This window comes from Oryzias latipes, chromosome 3 (genome assembly GCF_002234675.1).
Source record: "Oryzias latipes chromosome 3, ASM223467v1".
Lineage (NCBI taxonomy): Eukaryota > Metazoa > Chordata > Actinopteri > Beloniformes > Adrianichthyidae > Oryzias > Oryzias latipes.
In genome coordinates, this window is record NC_019861.2 from 10,030,445 (window position 1) to 10,048,628 (window position 18,184).

At 40.6% G+C, this 18,184-nt stretch overlaps 1 protein-coding gene across 1 annotated transcript in view; it reads right to left on the bottom strand.

Annotated features, from left to right (window-relative positions):
• Positions 1-6,627: 6,627 nt before the first annotated feature.
• Positions 6,628-18,184, bottom strand: part of cd151 (CD151 molecule (Raph blood group)) — a 29,538-nt gene continuing 17,981 nt past the window's right edge. The window contains exons 5-8 of the mRNA XM_023952675.1: positions 10,995-11,099; positions 8,626-8,775; positions 7,689-7,775; positions 6,628-7,597 (exon numbers count right to left, since the gene is read on the bottom strand). Of these exons, the coding sequence (XP_023808443.1) occupies positions 7,538-7,597; positions 7,689-7,775; positions 8,626-8,775; positions 10,995-11,099 (402 nt within the window). The 3' untranslated portion in view covers positions 6,628-7,537. The remainder of the gene's footprint in view (positions 7,598-7,688; positions 7,776-8,625; positions 8,776-10,994; positions 11,100-18,184) is intronic.

Consider the following 18,184-nt stretch of genomic DNA (forward strand, 5'->3'; position numbering starts at 1 on the left):
TATATACATATATATATATATATATATATATATATATATATACACATATATATATATATGTGTATATATATATATATATATATATATATATATATATATATATATATATATATATATATACACATATATATATATATGTATATGTATTTTCTACTCATATATATATATATATATATATATATATATATATATATATATATATATATATATATATATATATGTATTTGACATTTGACCTAGGGTATGTGTATTAAGCTCTGAATAATTTTTTTCCTTTCTAATGTGGTTAAAAAATAAGGAAAAGTCACATTAAAGTCTTTTCTGAGGCATTAAACTTAGAAAATGTCTCTGCCGAGGATCCAGTTGCTGCTGTTAATCTGCCTCCTCTGCCACTGTGTCACTGGGCAGGTTCTTCCTGTTTTCTCAGCCACTTTTAAACTCCCTTTGCTCTGTTTTGTTGCCTTTTTTACGCCTTGTTTCTTCCAAAAAAGATTGGTCTTCTCTAAATGTCACCGCTGGTTGCAATCAATCATGATGCTGTAGAGGCGAAATATGAAAACAGTTTTATATAGAAGCCAAATCAGACACAATAAAACTAAAACTGAAGAGTATTTAGGGAGTTGAAAGTAAAGGTATATGCATCAGGTCAGAGTAAAGGACCATTACAGTAATACTGAATGAACATTCAGGCTATTGCTCCAGTCCGTCACATTCAAATTACATGTCCACTACCAAATAAAAGTAGCAAACTACCGTTGAAATGATTCAACTTTTCTTTATTGTGATTTCACCACAGGGTGAAATTAAATGTATGACTCTGACGCGGGGCCAGCCAATTACAGAGCAAATGTAAGAAGAAAATATCAATGTGCTAAAAAAAAGGAACTAAATACAGTTCCAAAGGACACCAGGGTTTGATTCCCAGAGGGCAAAATGAGCTTCATCCTGTGGGGGTCCATAGGATCCTTCATACTACTGCCTTGCCCTGAATTTAGACTGGTCCTTCTCACGACCATCAGTCAGTTTATATTGTGTCCGTTGCGTCTCCGGTCCACCCTCCCTGGAAATAGAACTCCCTCATAAAGCTTGCGTTGCAGTGCGGAGAGACGGATATCAGACGCAGATATGACAGAGGCAATGGAAACATTCTGACTGATTAATGAACGTTATGTTTTTTGTGTCGACGCAATGCAACGGAGAAGCATTGCAAACGGCCCATTGGAAATCAACCCTACCGATTAGCCACAAGGGGGTCCCAAGTCTGGGTCCAGCCCGGAAAAAATAAAGGGTTGCGTACTTCTGCCAAACCACCTGTGTGAATCAGTGAACGCTGATTCCCTGAAGGGATACGCTAAAGGTGAACAACATAAATGTATTAATATTAACAAAGTGTTCAAGATATGGGACTAAAAGAAACTCACCTTTGCTAATACTTAGAAAAAAGAAATATTAAAAATATGGAATGAAATGTAATAAAAATGTATATAAACATTGAATTTCAGCCAAACAAAGGGGAGGGAAGTTAATAAGCTATGTTGTCAGCTGGTGTTAATTTTCTTTTTTTTATTTTACTTGATTCACCCCAACCAGGATCAAAGGGTTACAAGTTTTGTTGCATCAACTTTATTGTTGTGTTATTGCTGGATTTACATTTACATCACACAGCTTCTCATCCCATGTCTGCAGCTGCAGACCCCACTGCCCTCACTGAAAATGCACACCGATGTTAATACCTCCTGTCCACACATAACCCCCCCCGGAGGAAGATCAAAAGCCAGCTGGACAAATCACCTTGAAGGAGGTCTGACTCTCCCACACTCAGAATCTCCTCTGTCTGGCTGGGACGTGACCCAGAAGAGGACGGGGATGGAGCTCCAGATGTTGAGGTGCCACGCTTCAGGAGGGGATCGAGGGATGAGTGAGCAAGTGAGTGACAGAGGGAGTGATGAACGCAGTGTGTATCTGGATGCTGAGGGATGAGATCTGCATGTGAGCCTCCCGTCAGCACACAGGAGCTTTACCCTGACGGACATTCTTGCAAGTCGCTTCCTCTACTTTCCCCCCCTAAACCAGATGCACCGCTGACAACTCCCAGAAGTTGAGAGGCATCTCAGTGTGAGGTTTTCTTTCCCACAGCTCGCCAGCATTAGTCTGAGGGGGTGCTTGAAGGCTGCTGAGGCTCAGTTGCTCACTTCGCTGAGCCAGTCACTCTCAAGTTACACAAAATGTAAATGTCTTATATAATCAGCCCTCTGCCTTTACATATGCATCACAAATATGGGAAGTCAGCACATGAGAGCTTTGTTGATAACTGTCAAAACAGATACAGATACAATCAATCAGTATGACTGAGCAAGCAGGATCCAAAGAAAAGTTCTCTTTAGCTGGATCTCAGTACATTGGAATATCAAAAAAGTTTAGCAATTTCTTAATTACATGCAGACTTTATTATTTTTTTGGGACTGGAGCTGTAAAGCGCTTTGGGCCCTCTAAGAAGGCAATAAAGGGCTAGATGAGTAAAAACAATTTACCATTTACGCCATTTAATGTGAAACCCTAATTTTGTGTTAAAGGATTGAATTCATCCAAGTGGGCCCTGATCCCGGACCAGGATAGATGTATTTGCAATTAAAAAAATCTTTGCGAAATTTGCCTCTGAACATAAACTAGACACTATTGTTCAGCAAAAAATGAGAATAATAATAAAAATCTAGGATTGAACCTTTAACCATCAACTTTGCTGTGTTAAAAATGACAACATTGAAATAAACTATTATTCATTCCTTATTAAGCATTTATGGCCAACACAAAGTGGCAGTAATGCAATCACACACATTAAAATAAAAATCAACTTCAGTTTCTCGGAAACTCCTACATCAAACTGCTGAGTAGCAGAGGCAGGAGGCAACAGGGACACATTTGTGGCAGCAAGTTGAGGGTTTTCCCAACTCCAGAACACGCAAACTCAGGTGCACGAGCTAAACCTCATGCCACTTTGTCTGTCCATCTTCTTTGTTCAAAGGATCAGCCTCAAATGCTCGGTCTCGAGCCTTTGTACCCACCTCTATTTGTCGTTCAGGTTCAGTGGCGTCCACAGCTCCTGTAGAAGCCTCCACTCCCACACTGTCATGAACACCACCTCTAGCCACACCCTCCAGCGGCTCCACTGGAGGGTTTGCGAGCCCTGGACCACATCCTGCTTCACCAACCGCCCACACAAAGGTTCCTTATCTCCTGTTTACAACACCTACTAGGTATATAAAAATCCCAGAGCCAGGCAAGTCAGCTTTTGTGCACTAGTTTAACTTTTCCAAACACAGAACCAAAAAGAAATTATTCAAATCAAAAGCCATCATCATGTACTCTCAAAATAAAACCTGTCAACCAAATTACACAAAAAAGCCCAACAAACAAAAAAAAAGCAAACCCCAAAGCTGTATATCATAAGACAAAGAAAACTGGCTGTCACAATAACCAATTAATCCCAGACGAGCCCCCAATTCATGCCACACCCATGTCTAGGGGCTAGTTAAAGGTTACATTTTTGGTTAAATTTTCTCATCAACCGGCTAAAAGTGACCTGCGATTTATTTACAGGAAAATAAAGCCTATCTTACAAAAAATAACCAAAATACAATGACCAAAGCCATAAGTAAAGTTCTGCTGCTGCCAGCTATGGGTTTGTGTGTGTGTGGAGAGGGTGGGGTTTGGTTACCAACAGATGATTAAAAGGCCTACCGGTAATATCATTCATCTTCTAATCCGTTTTATCCCTTTTGGGGTCACAGAGCTGCTAGAGCCTATCCTGGCCACTTGCGGGCGAAGGCAGGGGACACCCTGGACAGGTTGCCAGTCTGTCGCAGGGTCACAATCACACACTCACATTCACACCTATGGACAATTTAGATCAACCAATTAACCTATGAAGCATGTTTTTGAATGGTGGGAGGAAGCCAAAGTAACCGGAGAAAACCTACCCATGCACGGGGAGAACATGAAAACTCCACACAGAAAGGTCCCCCATTGGGGTACTGTTTCAGGTCCTTCTGCTGGGACTTGAACCAGTGGCCTTCTTGCTGTGAAGCAAGCGCGCTAACCACTGCGCCACCGTGCAGCTCCCAACATTTCGAATTTTTTTTCGTAATATACTACTAATGAGTTTTTAAGTGTATTATGATGTTCAGTTCGGATGTTTGTTTTGTGGGTGAGACAGACACACTGCTGAGCCAGACTCTAGGATGATGTCAGGAAATGGGCGGCACCCACAAGGAGAGAGAGGCGGTGCCTGAGAGATTGAGTCGTTTTAGGTCTGGGTAGGAATATGAACTGCGAAAAATAACTAATAATTCATAAAGAAATTCATTCTTTAATGTGCCAAAAGTAACATTATATATATGGCAATAGTTTATTCTGAAAGGTTTAAGCAAAGCACAAAACCGGCCCTTTAAAAGTCTCTGTGGAGGTCCTCGTCCAATCAGGTGCTCTGGACAATTCCATTTATGCACCGATCTGTAAACGAAGGTAGTGGAAAAGAAGAAAGGCAGAAAATATACCACTCCAGCAGAAAAATACACTAAAACAGAGATGGTAGAAGAGTGCAAGAGTACCAAAAAAACAATTACAATTACGGCCTCCACTGTAATACATTAGCATTTTTCTTTAAAGCCAAACAGCCACAGAAAAAGGGATAAAAGAGCTGCATGTGGCTCCGGACCCTCAGGGTACAGAGCCCTGCTGTAGACAATACACTGCCCTAAAGTCTCCACATCTTAATTCAATTTGATTTATAAAGCCCAATGTTACAACAATTGTTGTCTCAGTGGGCTTCAAACCGGTAATTGTATAATAAACACGAATCATTAAGAACAGGAAGTCATAGAATTCAATAGGTAATGGCTAAACTAAACTAAACAGACTAGGCTAAACTGGTCATCCCTGCCCTTAGACCCTCCTTCTCGGTAAGGAAACATTTACTAAAAAAAACGCATTCTAGAAAAAAAAGAAGAAACCTCAGGGGTGTCCACATGAAGGAGGGATCCTCCCCCAGGGCGGACAGGTGATGTACCAGAACTCTTAGAGAGAGACTGCTTATCTGACTCTACAACTACATGTTTAAATAGCAGATGGGCTTCATCCAGATGAGTTGGGAGACGAGACGAGCCAGAGGCAGGATCCATAGTCAAGTATGGGTGCAGTAGCATAGACGAGGTACACGGTCAGGTACAGGAGCACAGATGAACCAGAGGGGAGGTCCACAGCCAAGTACAGGTGCATGGAATGCAAGGAAACAGATGAAATGGAGTCCAAAACCTTTGTTTCAATCCTTTGCATGCTTTGTCAGCATGAACAGCATCATCCGTTTCTAAAGGAAAAGGTTGAAGGTGAGGACTTTACAATATCTGGACTGAAAGAGCCATAGCTCTGTGCTGAATGGGGCCTAACAGGCTGGGATGCAGAAGTTGACATCCATGCTGAATAGACAAGTGCTTAGGGAGAATCGGAGGAGATATTTTGGAAATGTCACGGACTGGCATTATTAGCATACACCTTGTGTTAGTCTGAATGCAGGCTGTCAGGGAGAGCACGGATAATGGGCAGGGATGGCTGCACGGCTGGAAAGGAGGAGAAAGATTTCTTCTAGTTTTCCTCAACAGTCTGCATTTGCTTGGAGCACAGACGACTTTCAACAGGGTTCCATGACTTCTGTGGCAATAAGCAAAGGAATAACCTGTACAGATGAAGGCAGATGACTTATCATCCTCAGCAGTGAGCTCAATGGAAAAAAAAGACGCCACTATTTTTACTCAGTGGAAATTCTGAATGAACCTCCGCTTTGTAGTTAAAAAAAAAAAAAAAAAGCACAGTCGTTTTACAGGAGATGACTCAGCTTTCACAAGGTGTGCGGTGAGAGCACTTCAAGGGTAAAATGACCACTGATTCCTGGCATTTTCTCCCATCGTGAATGCCCGCCACACACACAAGGGGAGGGGAGGGGGGGCGGGCGCTGCAACTCTGCCAGCTTCACAAACACAGGAATAACTGTATCTGGCTTGTTAGCAGTCTCTATGGAAATCATAGAGGTCTGCCATTTGATTCCCTCTCTGCACTCATGACACTGAACACTTCAGGGGTGATGCATATGAAGCCTTTTTTGTCCACATCCGTCTGGACAGTGAGTGGATGAGGGGGACAGTCATCCTTTGCAATGCCCTCTATGTTATTCCCACACACTAGCCAGCTGTTTTTATCCCTCTGTAGTAGTGCTACTGAAAGCATGGGGAGTGCTGCCCCCCTGTGTCTGCATGCGGCATCTGCTGGCAGTGAGGAGGACACCAATGCAGAGGTCTCCTCCAACAATGCCTTGGCTCAAATGACCCAGCCTTGTGTCTGACAACAGAGCGACTCTCATTACAGCCCATTGTGAATTCCTGCAGTAACTGTCAGAAAAATGGCACGCAGCCCACAACAGCATCACCACAGCACATTACGGTGACATTTGGGACTTGTCTTTTGGTCAATAAACTAATGCACCTGTAAGCTGGTGCCAATTGAGTAAGGGCCACTGGTTACAGTCCGACTGTCTCTATGAAAAATGTTAGTGCTGAAAGACAAAACAGAAGCAGAGAGTAATGTGGATTACATTTATTCCAAATAAAGCACAATCGTAGAAATACAGCAGTCATTTAGTGCTGGCTTTGAGGCAACCAGGAAAAAGATCCTTGTTAAATGTAGAATTACGATTAAAAAAAAAATATTAAAAGGAAAAATCGGCCACAAGTACCACTGATATAGATTTACAGCAGAAGGACTTTTAGTGTTTTAGACTCATAAGTATATACTTTACATATAAAAGAAGCACTAAAACAAGAAAACAAGGCACTTTGTCAGAAATGTTCATGAAAATATTCTCACATCTCGGTGATAAAACCATAAAGTCCCTTCATTAACATCTGCCTTTACAGAACATGCATTAGGATGCCGAACATTGTTGTGTGAAACGAGGTTTAAACAAAGACATCTTGTCGCTATGAAGATACAGACAGGAAAGTCAGGAGGAGTTGCAGGTTAAACTGAAAATGAAATGTTTATCAAACAAAAACAGATCCAAGGCAGTAAGTTTAAGGTGAAAACAAAAATTCATAACTAACACTAATGTGAGTGCCACCACCAGCTGGTCTGGGCATATTAAATGTACATTGTGGGAATTGGAGTGGAAGGAAACAATGATGTTTTAGTCCAAATGAGGTTGTTTTATGCTAATTCATACAATCTGTATTTCAATTCCCATAGTTCCTCTCATTTCTCTGCACATTGAGATGCGGGAAGATGTTACTGAATCTGTGATTCAAAAAACCTGCAGGATTTTTTTCTATTGCTTAGCATAATAATATCCTCAGACGTCCAATTATCGCCTTTGCCATGTTGTATCCCTTAAAAGAACAATGTAAAGTTAAAAAAAAAAAACAGCAAACATGGGCTGTTTGAGTATGCTGTGCAGTGATGCACACTCCCCCTCCCCCTCCCCTGTCTGCTTTTTTTAATACGGCCCTTCCTTTAAACTTCGATATAGGCAGCAAGTAAACACCATTCCAACGATCTGGGAATTAAAGGCAAGGAGAGACAAACATGAGTTATTACATCTGTTATACTTCTGTGTATATGTCATATTTGAAGAGTTGTGTTCTCACCTGCACGCAGGCAATCCCAATCCCCACGGCTCCAATAATCTTCAGGTGGTCCTGGATGAATTTTTCTAGTTTGGTGATGCAGCCGCCCTAAATGAAAAGTTAAAGTCCTGAGGCTTTTGTTGTGCTCTGGCTGCAAACTGGTTATGTAGGCAGTTCAACGTCCCACAGATGTCCCAACTCCCCTGACATAATGCCAATCCATGCCCGCCATTGCAAAGACGCTAGAAATGAACCATTTAGTGCCCAAATCACAAGATTTGAACCTCTTTCAACATTTTGTGCTTAGCCAACTGTAGGTCATGGCCATGCGCTAGTAAGCAGTAGAAAAAGAGGAAGAAGCCCCGCCCTACCTGTCCATTGAGAACACCATGGGCTAAATGCAGCTTCAGGAATGCGCGTTTAGCACATTCTCGAACATGCATCGTAGCATAACTTGTTGTTTTTACTGGTTAGAAAAAGCAGACGTGTCAAATTTTCCGGTGTGTACGTAGCTTGAGTAGTGAGAGTGGGACTGTAGGCGTGGAGCAACCCCCTTTCCGTCACCCATCAGTTAGACGCTCTGTTGCTAGCTTACAGCCCCAACCTAAAATTATTAATGCATCAAAAACGGTGAGCAATATTGCATCTATTCAGCTGTATAGTTTTGAGCCAGATGCCAGATCAGACGAGGAAAACGAAGACGTACGTGTGAGTCTAGTCGTCTACAAGTGGATGCTTAAGAATGGGCGGAGCAGGGAGCTTGTGGTTTTCTGTAGTGACTTTTACATCACACCCAAAATCTTTTTCAAAGATTTGAATAAAGAAATACTCCGAAATACAATTTTAAGCTTATCTTTATAGATGAGCAAAGCACCATTTTCACCAGAGTGGGTTGTCGCATCAATGCCTGTTCTAGTGCAGTGAGACTTGAGTACGGATGGCATTGTCATGCTCTCACCTCCACCTTGTAGATGTTGGAGGGGTGATCTCTTACGCCGCACTTTTCTGTGAGAGTCTTGCAGCAGCTGTCCGGCACCTTCCTGCCCGTATCCATAACCCAACTGTTCTCCTTCCAATCAGACGAGCTGTTGCTCCCACAACATTTGAACTGAGGAAGAGAAACGTGATGGAAAAAGATAAAAAAGATATTGTTTGCAGAAAATGGAAAAGATTCAACCAGACATTAGGTCTTTTTCAGTTCCCAACAAACAACGCAGAACAATCTCGAGATCAATTCCACTGCTGCGTCATTACAATGAGTTTGAGGGCACAATACCATATTCTGATAGATACGCAATGGTTCATTGGCAATAGGTCAGTTTATCAAGTTTTTTCTTTCAACATAGCATAAACTCAAGTAGAGGGACAGGCAGCCAGCTGTTAACATCTGTGTGAGACTGTCAGCAGAGGTTTTTAAATTTCACTACAAAACCGGGCTTGTGTTACAACCACACAATACATTTACGGACAGTTGCTATCAAACCCAGTCCTTTCTTCTTTAGTGTTGATTTGAACTTCCCTGTACAATCTAGATACATGTTATTAATAGGCTTTTGAGACATCAGAATATTAACCCTTTAACATCAGTTCAAGCTCCAGTGTCAACGTTCTTTGAATTACCACAACTCGAACTGTTTATGCACTTAATTCCAAGGGATTCTGAAACGCAGAAAAGGAGCTTTGCACAGAAATGCAGCACTGTACGGTGTTGAAGAATTTAACAATCGCCGTAAATCAGCTGGTTCTGAAGCAGAGGGAAGTGGCTTCAGTATCCGTTGGAATGATTCTAAATGTGTATTTTCAAAGTGTTCCCATTGGTTTTTAAACATGATCATGCGTTTTTTAGCCAAAATTCAAAAACCTGTGTTGTTTTCTAGGACATAGTGGCTGCACAGCGACCGGAGTTCATTAGGAATTCACGTCTGAGTTCTGGGCAGGACCGTTGGCACGGCGCAACCCCAACCCCCTTCCCCAACATGTTAAAAACACAAAAAATGAGATTTCATCTGAGTGGCCCTCTAGAGTTAAGCTGTTGTGAAAAACATCATTTATATAAATCTACAAGAAAACAAATGTCACTTGTAATACACAATTTGTGTCTTGTTATGTCAAGAGGAAGCCCTCACTAAGAACCCTACTCTGTTTACTGTAGCTCTTGGCCAGGTCATGAATAAATCTGAACAGGCTGGGCCAGCGTCCTGACTAACACAGACTCCAACAAACGGAGGTCAGCCATGCTTGGTGTCAGCATTAGCAGGTTTTTTTTCCTGATGTGGCTCAGAGTGGGGGCTGTTATCAAGGAGGAATTACCTGCCTGATATTTGAGAGTCTATGCTCTTACAGGCATGAGGAGGCATTTTTTGCTATCAAAGACAAGATTATGTAATTCTGCAAAAAATATTAATTTTGAGTTGAAAAACCTTCGGAAAATATGGATTAAAGTGGAAGTAATGGACAAAATCATGGAAGTACAACTGTAACCTATTAACATATTAAGGGGTAGTCCCATTACTTTATTATTACAGATGTATCCATTCCTTCTTCTAGTTCGTATAAGCAAAAAATCATAAATACCTTATTTGTCAGGGTATAAGTCCCATTTATTATTTACTTTTCGCATAGTCTGGCCGGAAGTGTGATTTCTACGTGATTTAAAAAAAAAAGACTTGTGTTTGTTACTTTCCCACTAACAGCAGCTAGAGGGCGCTGTAGGTGTGTGTATCAGTATTTGCTGCTAACAGCAACTCCAAAGAAGAAGAAACGCCAGCCTCTGCGGAATTACTCCAAAGCGACACAGAGGATGAATAATTCAATGGATTTAGTGATTTAAAGGGATATAAAGAGTTTAGTTGACTTGTTAGCATGTTCATTATTCTATGGTTATCTGAATAATCGTTCATATTGTGCCAATATAGGAGACACTTGAATTCAATTCCTCCTACGTTACATTTAGCTAAATCTGTTCTTGGTCCCGTATTCTGTTAAACACATTTCTCCCAAAAGTGCAATTTAAACTCCAGTGTGACTTTATGATTTTTTTTTTGTTCTTTATTACATCTTTATTACATCTGGAGCGATTTATTGTCATTAATTGATGAGTGGAGAGAAGTCTGTCATACTAGGTCAAAATCAGAAGGACTGGCATCGACTTGCTCCATCCTTGCTAATCTGACAAGATGATGAATGGGCAAAATTCAAACAAAAGCGGTTTAATGTGTGTGATTTACATAAGATCCAGCTCTTCTTCACGGTTGATACAATCAAAGTTGAAGATGCTGATGAGGCCGACCTTTCCTGTGACGTGTATGGTGGTGCCAGGGCGCTTACCTCCTGCTGCAGCTTGTCCACAGCTCTGGTGATGTGCTCATAGGAGCCAACTTCATACTTCCTGATCAGAGTCTCCTTCAGGTTGAGTTTCAGCTCCTCGTTTAACTGCGCACAGACAAACACATGAAATAGCATCTTACTATACAGTCACTGCTACAATCTGCAGCGGAAGCACAAGTGCTAAATTCGTGTTGACCTCTCCTGACGATACACGTCACGCGTGGCGGTTCCGATACCAGCGGAGTTCATCGTGTTGGGGCAAAGGCAGAGCAAGTCTGTCTTTTTTGTGTGTGTGTGTTCTGCAGACTGGTGGCAGAAAACGCTCACTTGAGAGGCAATAAGTCTGGGGGGGCTTAGTTGCTATAGCAACACTCCAGCTGGGGAACCACTGTAAATCAAAGGGGGAAGGAGATATCAAGGGAATGAGCGATGATGACAGGAATAGAGGGCAGAGAGAGAGATGAAAGACGAGGGGAAGACAATGAAAGAGGCGCAGAGGTGGTGGTGGTGGTGGTGGGGGGGGGGGGGGTGTCGGCTTTGCATTGTACCTGTTGACTGTCGTCAAACGCTGCTGCAGTGAAGTGGAAACAGAAGGCACAGTGGGTGAGACGGCGGATGCTATTATAGCACCGCACTCACCTCACACAAATGACGAACATGGGCTGTGAAACTAGAGGGATCGGTTTTATTTACCTGGAGAGACACAGGGGCGTAGAGCCTGAGGTTCCCCTTCAAATGCATTTTTAAACGCGCATTCATTTACATCTGAGGCCTGCAAAGCAGCTTCAGCTAAAATAAACAAGACATGCTGTCTGTGGGAGACTGATAAGAGGATGTGAGCTCTGAAAAGAATTCACGGTTGGTTGGCTAACTCACAAGCAGCAATCCTCAAATCTGTTTTCAATTACATTCCAATCAAACTTGCTTCTTATTACAGTTTAATCAGAAGCTAGAGTTGACTTTTAACTTCTATTTCAAAATGAAAGAATACATATAAACATCTCAGCTAGGGTTAAACAATAAAATAACTTTAGTAGGTCTTCATTTTTACATTGTACTATGAAAAACAACGAATGCAAACATTTCAAGGGTGAGAGGGGCGTTTTATATATATCTATATATATCTATATATATCTATATATAGATATAGATAAACTACAGTCATTAATTAGCCAAGAAAACTAAAAAGTCAAGAGAAGCTGCAAAAATGAGGACAAAATGTGAAAATTCCTGTTCGTACAGCAGCTGCAGAAGGAACGCAGGTACGTTTCAGGATCTGTTTGCAACTAGTTGTCTATTAAGAACGCACTTTGTGTGTCCATGTAAGTATCTTCTCAGTTTGATTTGGAGAGAAACACCTTCTGTGATATTTACCGTCAGTCTGCATTGGTATGATAAGCAGCCACATCCCTTTCTTTCCTCATAATGAGGAGCCATGGGCAAGCAGGCATTTACAGCTGCTGGTGGAGAATGCCATTCTGCTGAAAGCTGAGGTGTTTAAATATTAAACAGAAAATAATGGGAACACAATGACATTACCTTCATGTGCTGAAGGTAAAATCATGAAAAATGTGAATACATCCAACAGAGTGAGTTACAGTTCATATATAGAGCTCATTATGAAATCAAACCCACAGTTGTCCTGATTTATTACCACTTAGGAGTGACCGATAATCACAACACAGGATAATAGAGAAGTGGCCCTGTGGATTTGAACAGCTGATAAAAAGCATTAGTGTTTGCTGTGTGCAGAATAATGGAGACAGGTGTTTTAACAAGAATGAAGTAGTTGTGCTCAACAGCTCAAAACTAAAGAAGGACTTTAGCTGCTTTACAATGATGCAGCTGTACAGCAAAACATTTAAATAGAAAAAGTAGAGTAAGGAAGTAGAAATAGAAAAAGAGGAAGCCCTTCCCTGCTGGTCAAGTGTATTAACTGTGTAAGAGAATTGGACTGAGTGACTGCCAAAATGACTAACTTACGGCTCCAACCAAAAGAAGCCAATTTTCACCATTTTTCGCCAGATGAAGTTACTAAGCAGCGATTGATCCGAGTCGGTCTGAATCAACGTTTCTATACTATTACTACTACTGTCGCCAATAATGGGCGAGCTTGTTGAAGGTCCACACCACTTCTACTGAAGTGGGCTCAGGAGAATCTGTCAAACGTTTCGAAAATTTAAGGCGGGGGACAGCTTTATCAAGCCATCTGATTGGCCAGTTGACAACTTAAATAACTTGCAACAAAGAAATAATACCACCAGTGATGAAAGTCAGGCAAGGAAAAAATCCCTGAACTTTTCTTTGAGCGATATGGCGGGCACAGAGCGAAATTTTGGAAAAATACGTGGTCTTAGATGCATTCTGGTGCATTCTGGCAACTAGTTATTCACTTCTTTATCAAGAAACTAAGACTAATTGGAGCATCATGATTTGTCATTCAAACCCCTAGTTTGACTCTCCATTAAGGACTTGCTGGTCCTAAAAAAGAATTTGGAAAATTGCTCAAAGTAACACAATCCTACAATCTACGCTTTTCCTTAAAGCTGCAAAACATACAATTGCTAAAATATAGTAACATCAAAGCCCCAAATGGCAAAAAGAACACCAGTAACTATGATATTCTATGAAAATACCTCAGTTATTTATACATTATTTCTGCTTTAGAAATGACTGATGTACAACATCCACTTGCACTGTTTTCTCAAACTATAATTACATCAAAATATGGGATCTGCTTTAAACTATAATTCTATAACATAATACATCAATTCTTTAACACCAATACTAAGTAATCTGGGAAATATCAAAACAAACATACAAACTAAACTAAACATTGTAAACATTATTTTTTAAGGGAGTGCGGGTCCAAACCATCAAATACTTATAATTAATGTTAACTATACTGAACTAAATCATGGTAATTAGGAAATACAAATAAATTAGATAGAGAAATGTATTCAAAATAAAAACTGAAACTCAAAACTAAAATTGAAATTATTTCAAAATGTGGTTTTGAGATTATTTTACACAAAAAAGTATTTGACCTACACTACCTTAAAAATCTTTTTTTTCCAGCCAAGACCACTTCAATTTGTTTTTTATCGTCTTCTCACAACTGAGGTCGTGACTAAGCTCAATAATGACGATGCCTGCCATTATTTTAACACAAATTTGATCGCAAACTCTTCAGATGTGTTTGTGAAAGTTTAGCGTGGGTCCGCCAGTTTTGGTCTCTAGGGAAGCGAGTCACGCTGACCACGTGGTGCAGACAGAGCCAATCAGACCCATCGACGCATCCGAAAGCAACTAAAACGTCCCGTCATTGGTCAATTAGGCCGGGAAGACGAGAGATGGCCACGACCATAGAGGAAGCGATCTGCGGAGAAATATAGAAAATAAAGCTAAAATTAGCTGATTTCAGACCATTTTTTAATCCGGAAAGCGATTTGTCCGTAGAGATCAGGGGCCTCATTTATAAAACTTTGCGAAGGATTTGCGTCAGAAATGGCGTACGGATGAAACATAGGACGTACGTACGCAAAGAAATATTCGGATTTATAAAACCGTGCGCACGCACATCCCGCGCATCTTTCCCTTAATAAATCACAACCGATTCTAAATGCAGCGCAGCTTTTTGCGGCTTCATGACACGCCCATATTTGTCCATAAATAGTCCGTGAAACGCCCACAAATGAATATTCATTATTTGCGGAACCATGGCAATCACAGAGAGGAAATGAAAAAAACGTAACTTCACTCAATGTGAAGTAGAAGTTATCGTTGGCGAGGTGGAAAAGAGGAGAAAAGTGTTGTTTGGAGGGCACAGTGTGGGCATTACTAATGCCAAAAAGGCACGTGAGCGGCAGACGCCGTAAATGCTGTAGCCTCACAACCATTCGAGGTTGTGAGGCTGCAGCGCTCCATCGGGGGGGGGGACACCGGAGCGCCAGATGCATGCGCCGGGGGGGACCGGAGCGCCAGATGCACCGGGTGACACGCGTGGTTCCTCCGAGTGCTCCTCTGTAACGCCGCGTGGTTCCTCCGAGTGCTCCTCTGTAACGCCGCGTGGTTCCTCCGAGTGCTCCTCTGTAACGCCGGGCCCAAAAGCCCGCAGAGGTCCAACAGGACGGCTCGAGGAAGTCGGAACCGGCTCATAAGCCACTCGTCCTCATTTGCCAGCACGTCTTCTTGCTGTCTAAAGATGCGTTCACTCCGAATTCTTCCATTTGCCACATCTTCTAAGAGCGTAAGATCAGCCATTGTGCGTCATTACGCATTGTGATGGGGCATTTATTTCCCTCCATTTAATTACATCTGACAAGCTACAGATGTCGGTAATAATCGACGTGGAAATGGGAATTGGTTCAGCGCAAATGTAATGTCTTGTTGCTCTCTGAATGGTTGAGACATACGCCATACATTGTTTTATCAAAAATAAAACAAACTAAAGGCATATGCATGAATACCATAATTCTGTAGCTTATGAAGAAATGTTTTAATATGAAAACAACTTTCCCCAGTGGACAATTAGTACGTCTGTCCGTCCGTCCGCACGCCCGCACTGATATCTGCTCCGCCAGACGGACACACTGACGAGAATATCAGTTTTGTACATTATTTCGTTCTGTTAACTAAATTATTTATGAGGATGAATTGCACTACATGCCAATATTGTAGAACATATATAACTTTTCTTTTTCCACATATGTGTTCATTTGAATTTCTGTTGTAATTTTCGTTTGATTTTTTTGTTTGTTTCACTGCTGATCGATCAAACGGGTGTTCGTGTAGGCTGTTAATTGTAAGACTTGCTTTGTGAAGTCTTCATGTTATTTATGAGAGGCAGTATTGTCATTTTCACTTTCAGGTGTTTCTTCCATCTGCCGACGGTGTCGCCGTTTCTCATTTCACCCGTTTTTGTGCGTACGCCTGGGTCAGAGCTTGCGTGAAGGACCGCACATTTTCCCGTCAAGTTTGCTTTTTATAAATCTCAACTATTGCGTAGAGAGTGGCGTACGCCTTCTTTTGTGCGTACGCAACGTTTATGAATGAGGCCCCAGGTCTTTATTTCCCGGAAAGTACGTTCGGTTTGCTCAAAAACCCGGATTTCCGGGAATTCCCGGAAGACTTTCATCACTGTACCACGAAAAGATGTGGATCATCAAGAACATGTTAAAAGAGATAAAGCGAGAACCGTTATAGTGACAAAGTGAATGAGTAATAGCTGTTTATTTCTCTGTAGTTTTACTGAAATGTGAGATCAGTTCTTACAGAGAGTTCAGTTCATGGTGATGATAGGACACAAAGGTTTATTAGCACGAGGGTTGGTTTTGAAAAGCTGATATACTGAGTTTGAATCCCAATTTATATGAAAAATGACCAAAAAATGTGTTTTTTTAAAGAAAAAAACGATGTATCTATGGAATCAAATCTCAAAGCTTACATCAAATCACTTTAATTAAATATGTTTACCACTAAGAAAAACTCTACAAAATTTGGGAATTAAAGACAGAAAACTCCAACAGTTGGAACAATAAAAAAAGAGAAAATCCTTTCAGAGTTAAAGGTAATATTTGGTATGAAGTAGGGCAGCACGATATGAGGAAAACTCGCGATATGCGATATTTAAGATTAATATTGCGATAACGGTATAATTTGCGGTATATAAACAAATAGCAAAATAAACAAAAACATCATTCCCTTTTAATTGCAACAGTTTAAAAATTATACTCCAAATGACCCTCGTTGACATAGGAGACAAACATCTAACATAATAGGCCTCCATCCGATTGGTCTACAAGGTGAAAGCGTCCATCCGATTGGTCAAATGCATAAAGGGATTTATTTGATTCGTTAAATCCTTCAAGCTGCCTTAAGGTTGTATTAACACATTTAAGGTTTACGATTTATTGCGATTTTCACTGTCTTTTGCGATATGCATATTGCAGAGCTGAATATTGCGATAACGAAAAATTTGCGGTATATTGTGCAGGCCTAGTATGAAGGGAAAAAAACATGTGCAGAGACAAAAAATGTTTTCTTCTTTGTTTTAACCAACATCTAAAAACTAATTACAGAGCTGAAAAGTGAGCTGGAATTTAAAGAGCATGAAAAGTTCCTCTGCTAAAAAGAAAGGCCTTTTAATGAATTAAAAAAAACTGTGGGTAATGCATACTCTACATGTTGCTGTAAACTAGAAATGCATGTAAAAATTAAAAAAATAGTGTAATGATAAAAAATGAAAACAAAATAAAGGCTCAGTTTAATTGAATGAAAGCCCAAATCCACGTAAAAGCTTCAGAAAAATTCAAGCACCCTTATTGTGTGAAGCACCAGAAGCATTTTTCGCTCTGTTTGGGCCTAATGCACCACGAGTAATGTGAGAGGTCAGGTATTTGCATTTTCATGAGCAGCTCCCTGTTACTTTCTAACAATCTCCCTTAAACATGTCGGCTTGGACACGGGGAGAACTAAACTACTGGAAAAGCCACAAGATGACTTGAACAGTTGTCCATTTTATACAACAGCTCTATTACAATTAGGCATCTAGGGCAGAGGTCTGCAGCTTCCAACACTTAAAGAGCCACAAAGTCTTACTTTAGAAAAAGAGTACACTGATTTGTGTTGATGTTTGTTGTCACTATTAGGATAAATATACATGAAATCTTTTTGTAAATATATTAATAAAACAGAAATAAAGGGAAAATAGCAATTAAAAAAATTGTTTATAACTTTTTAGAGGTTTATTTGACTTCCTTTCAAATTAAAAGACATCCTGTACCACATAGGATCATTTCAATGAAATGTAGTAGTAGGTAGTGATAAAACAAAAAGGTATGCACAGTTAATTTTACCATATGTAGTGCATCTCAGACCAAAAATTCATCAATTTGACAAATTACAATTAAATCAGAGCTAAATAAGTGACCTGTACCGTATTTTTTGGATTTCATGTCTTTTCAAAAGTAAGCCGGTCCACCTTATAATTTGGTGCGCCTTAATGATGAATTCTGGTTGTGCTTACTGGTACCCAGAGCTCAAAAACCCATTTAAACGTTTTGGTTTTAGTGAACTACATTGCCACATCGCTTGATGTAAAGGTGGATCATTACGGAAACACCACAGTGGAGCGATACTGTGCTTCTACCGTTTGTGAATGACTATTTCACTAAGCTTGATGCACCTTG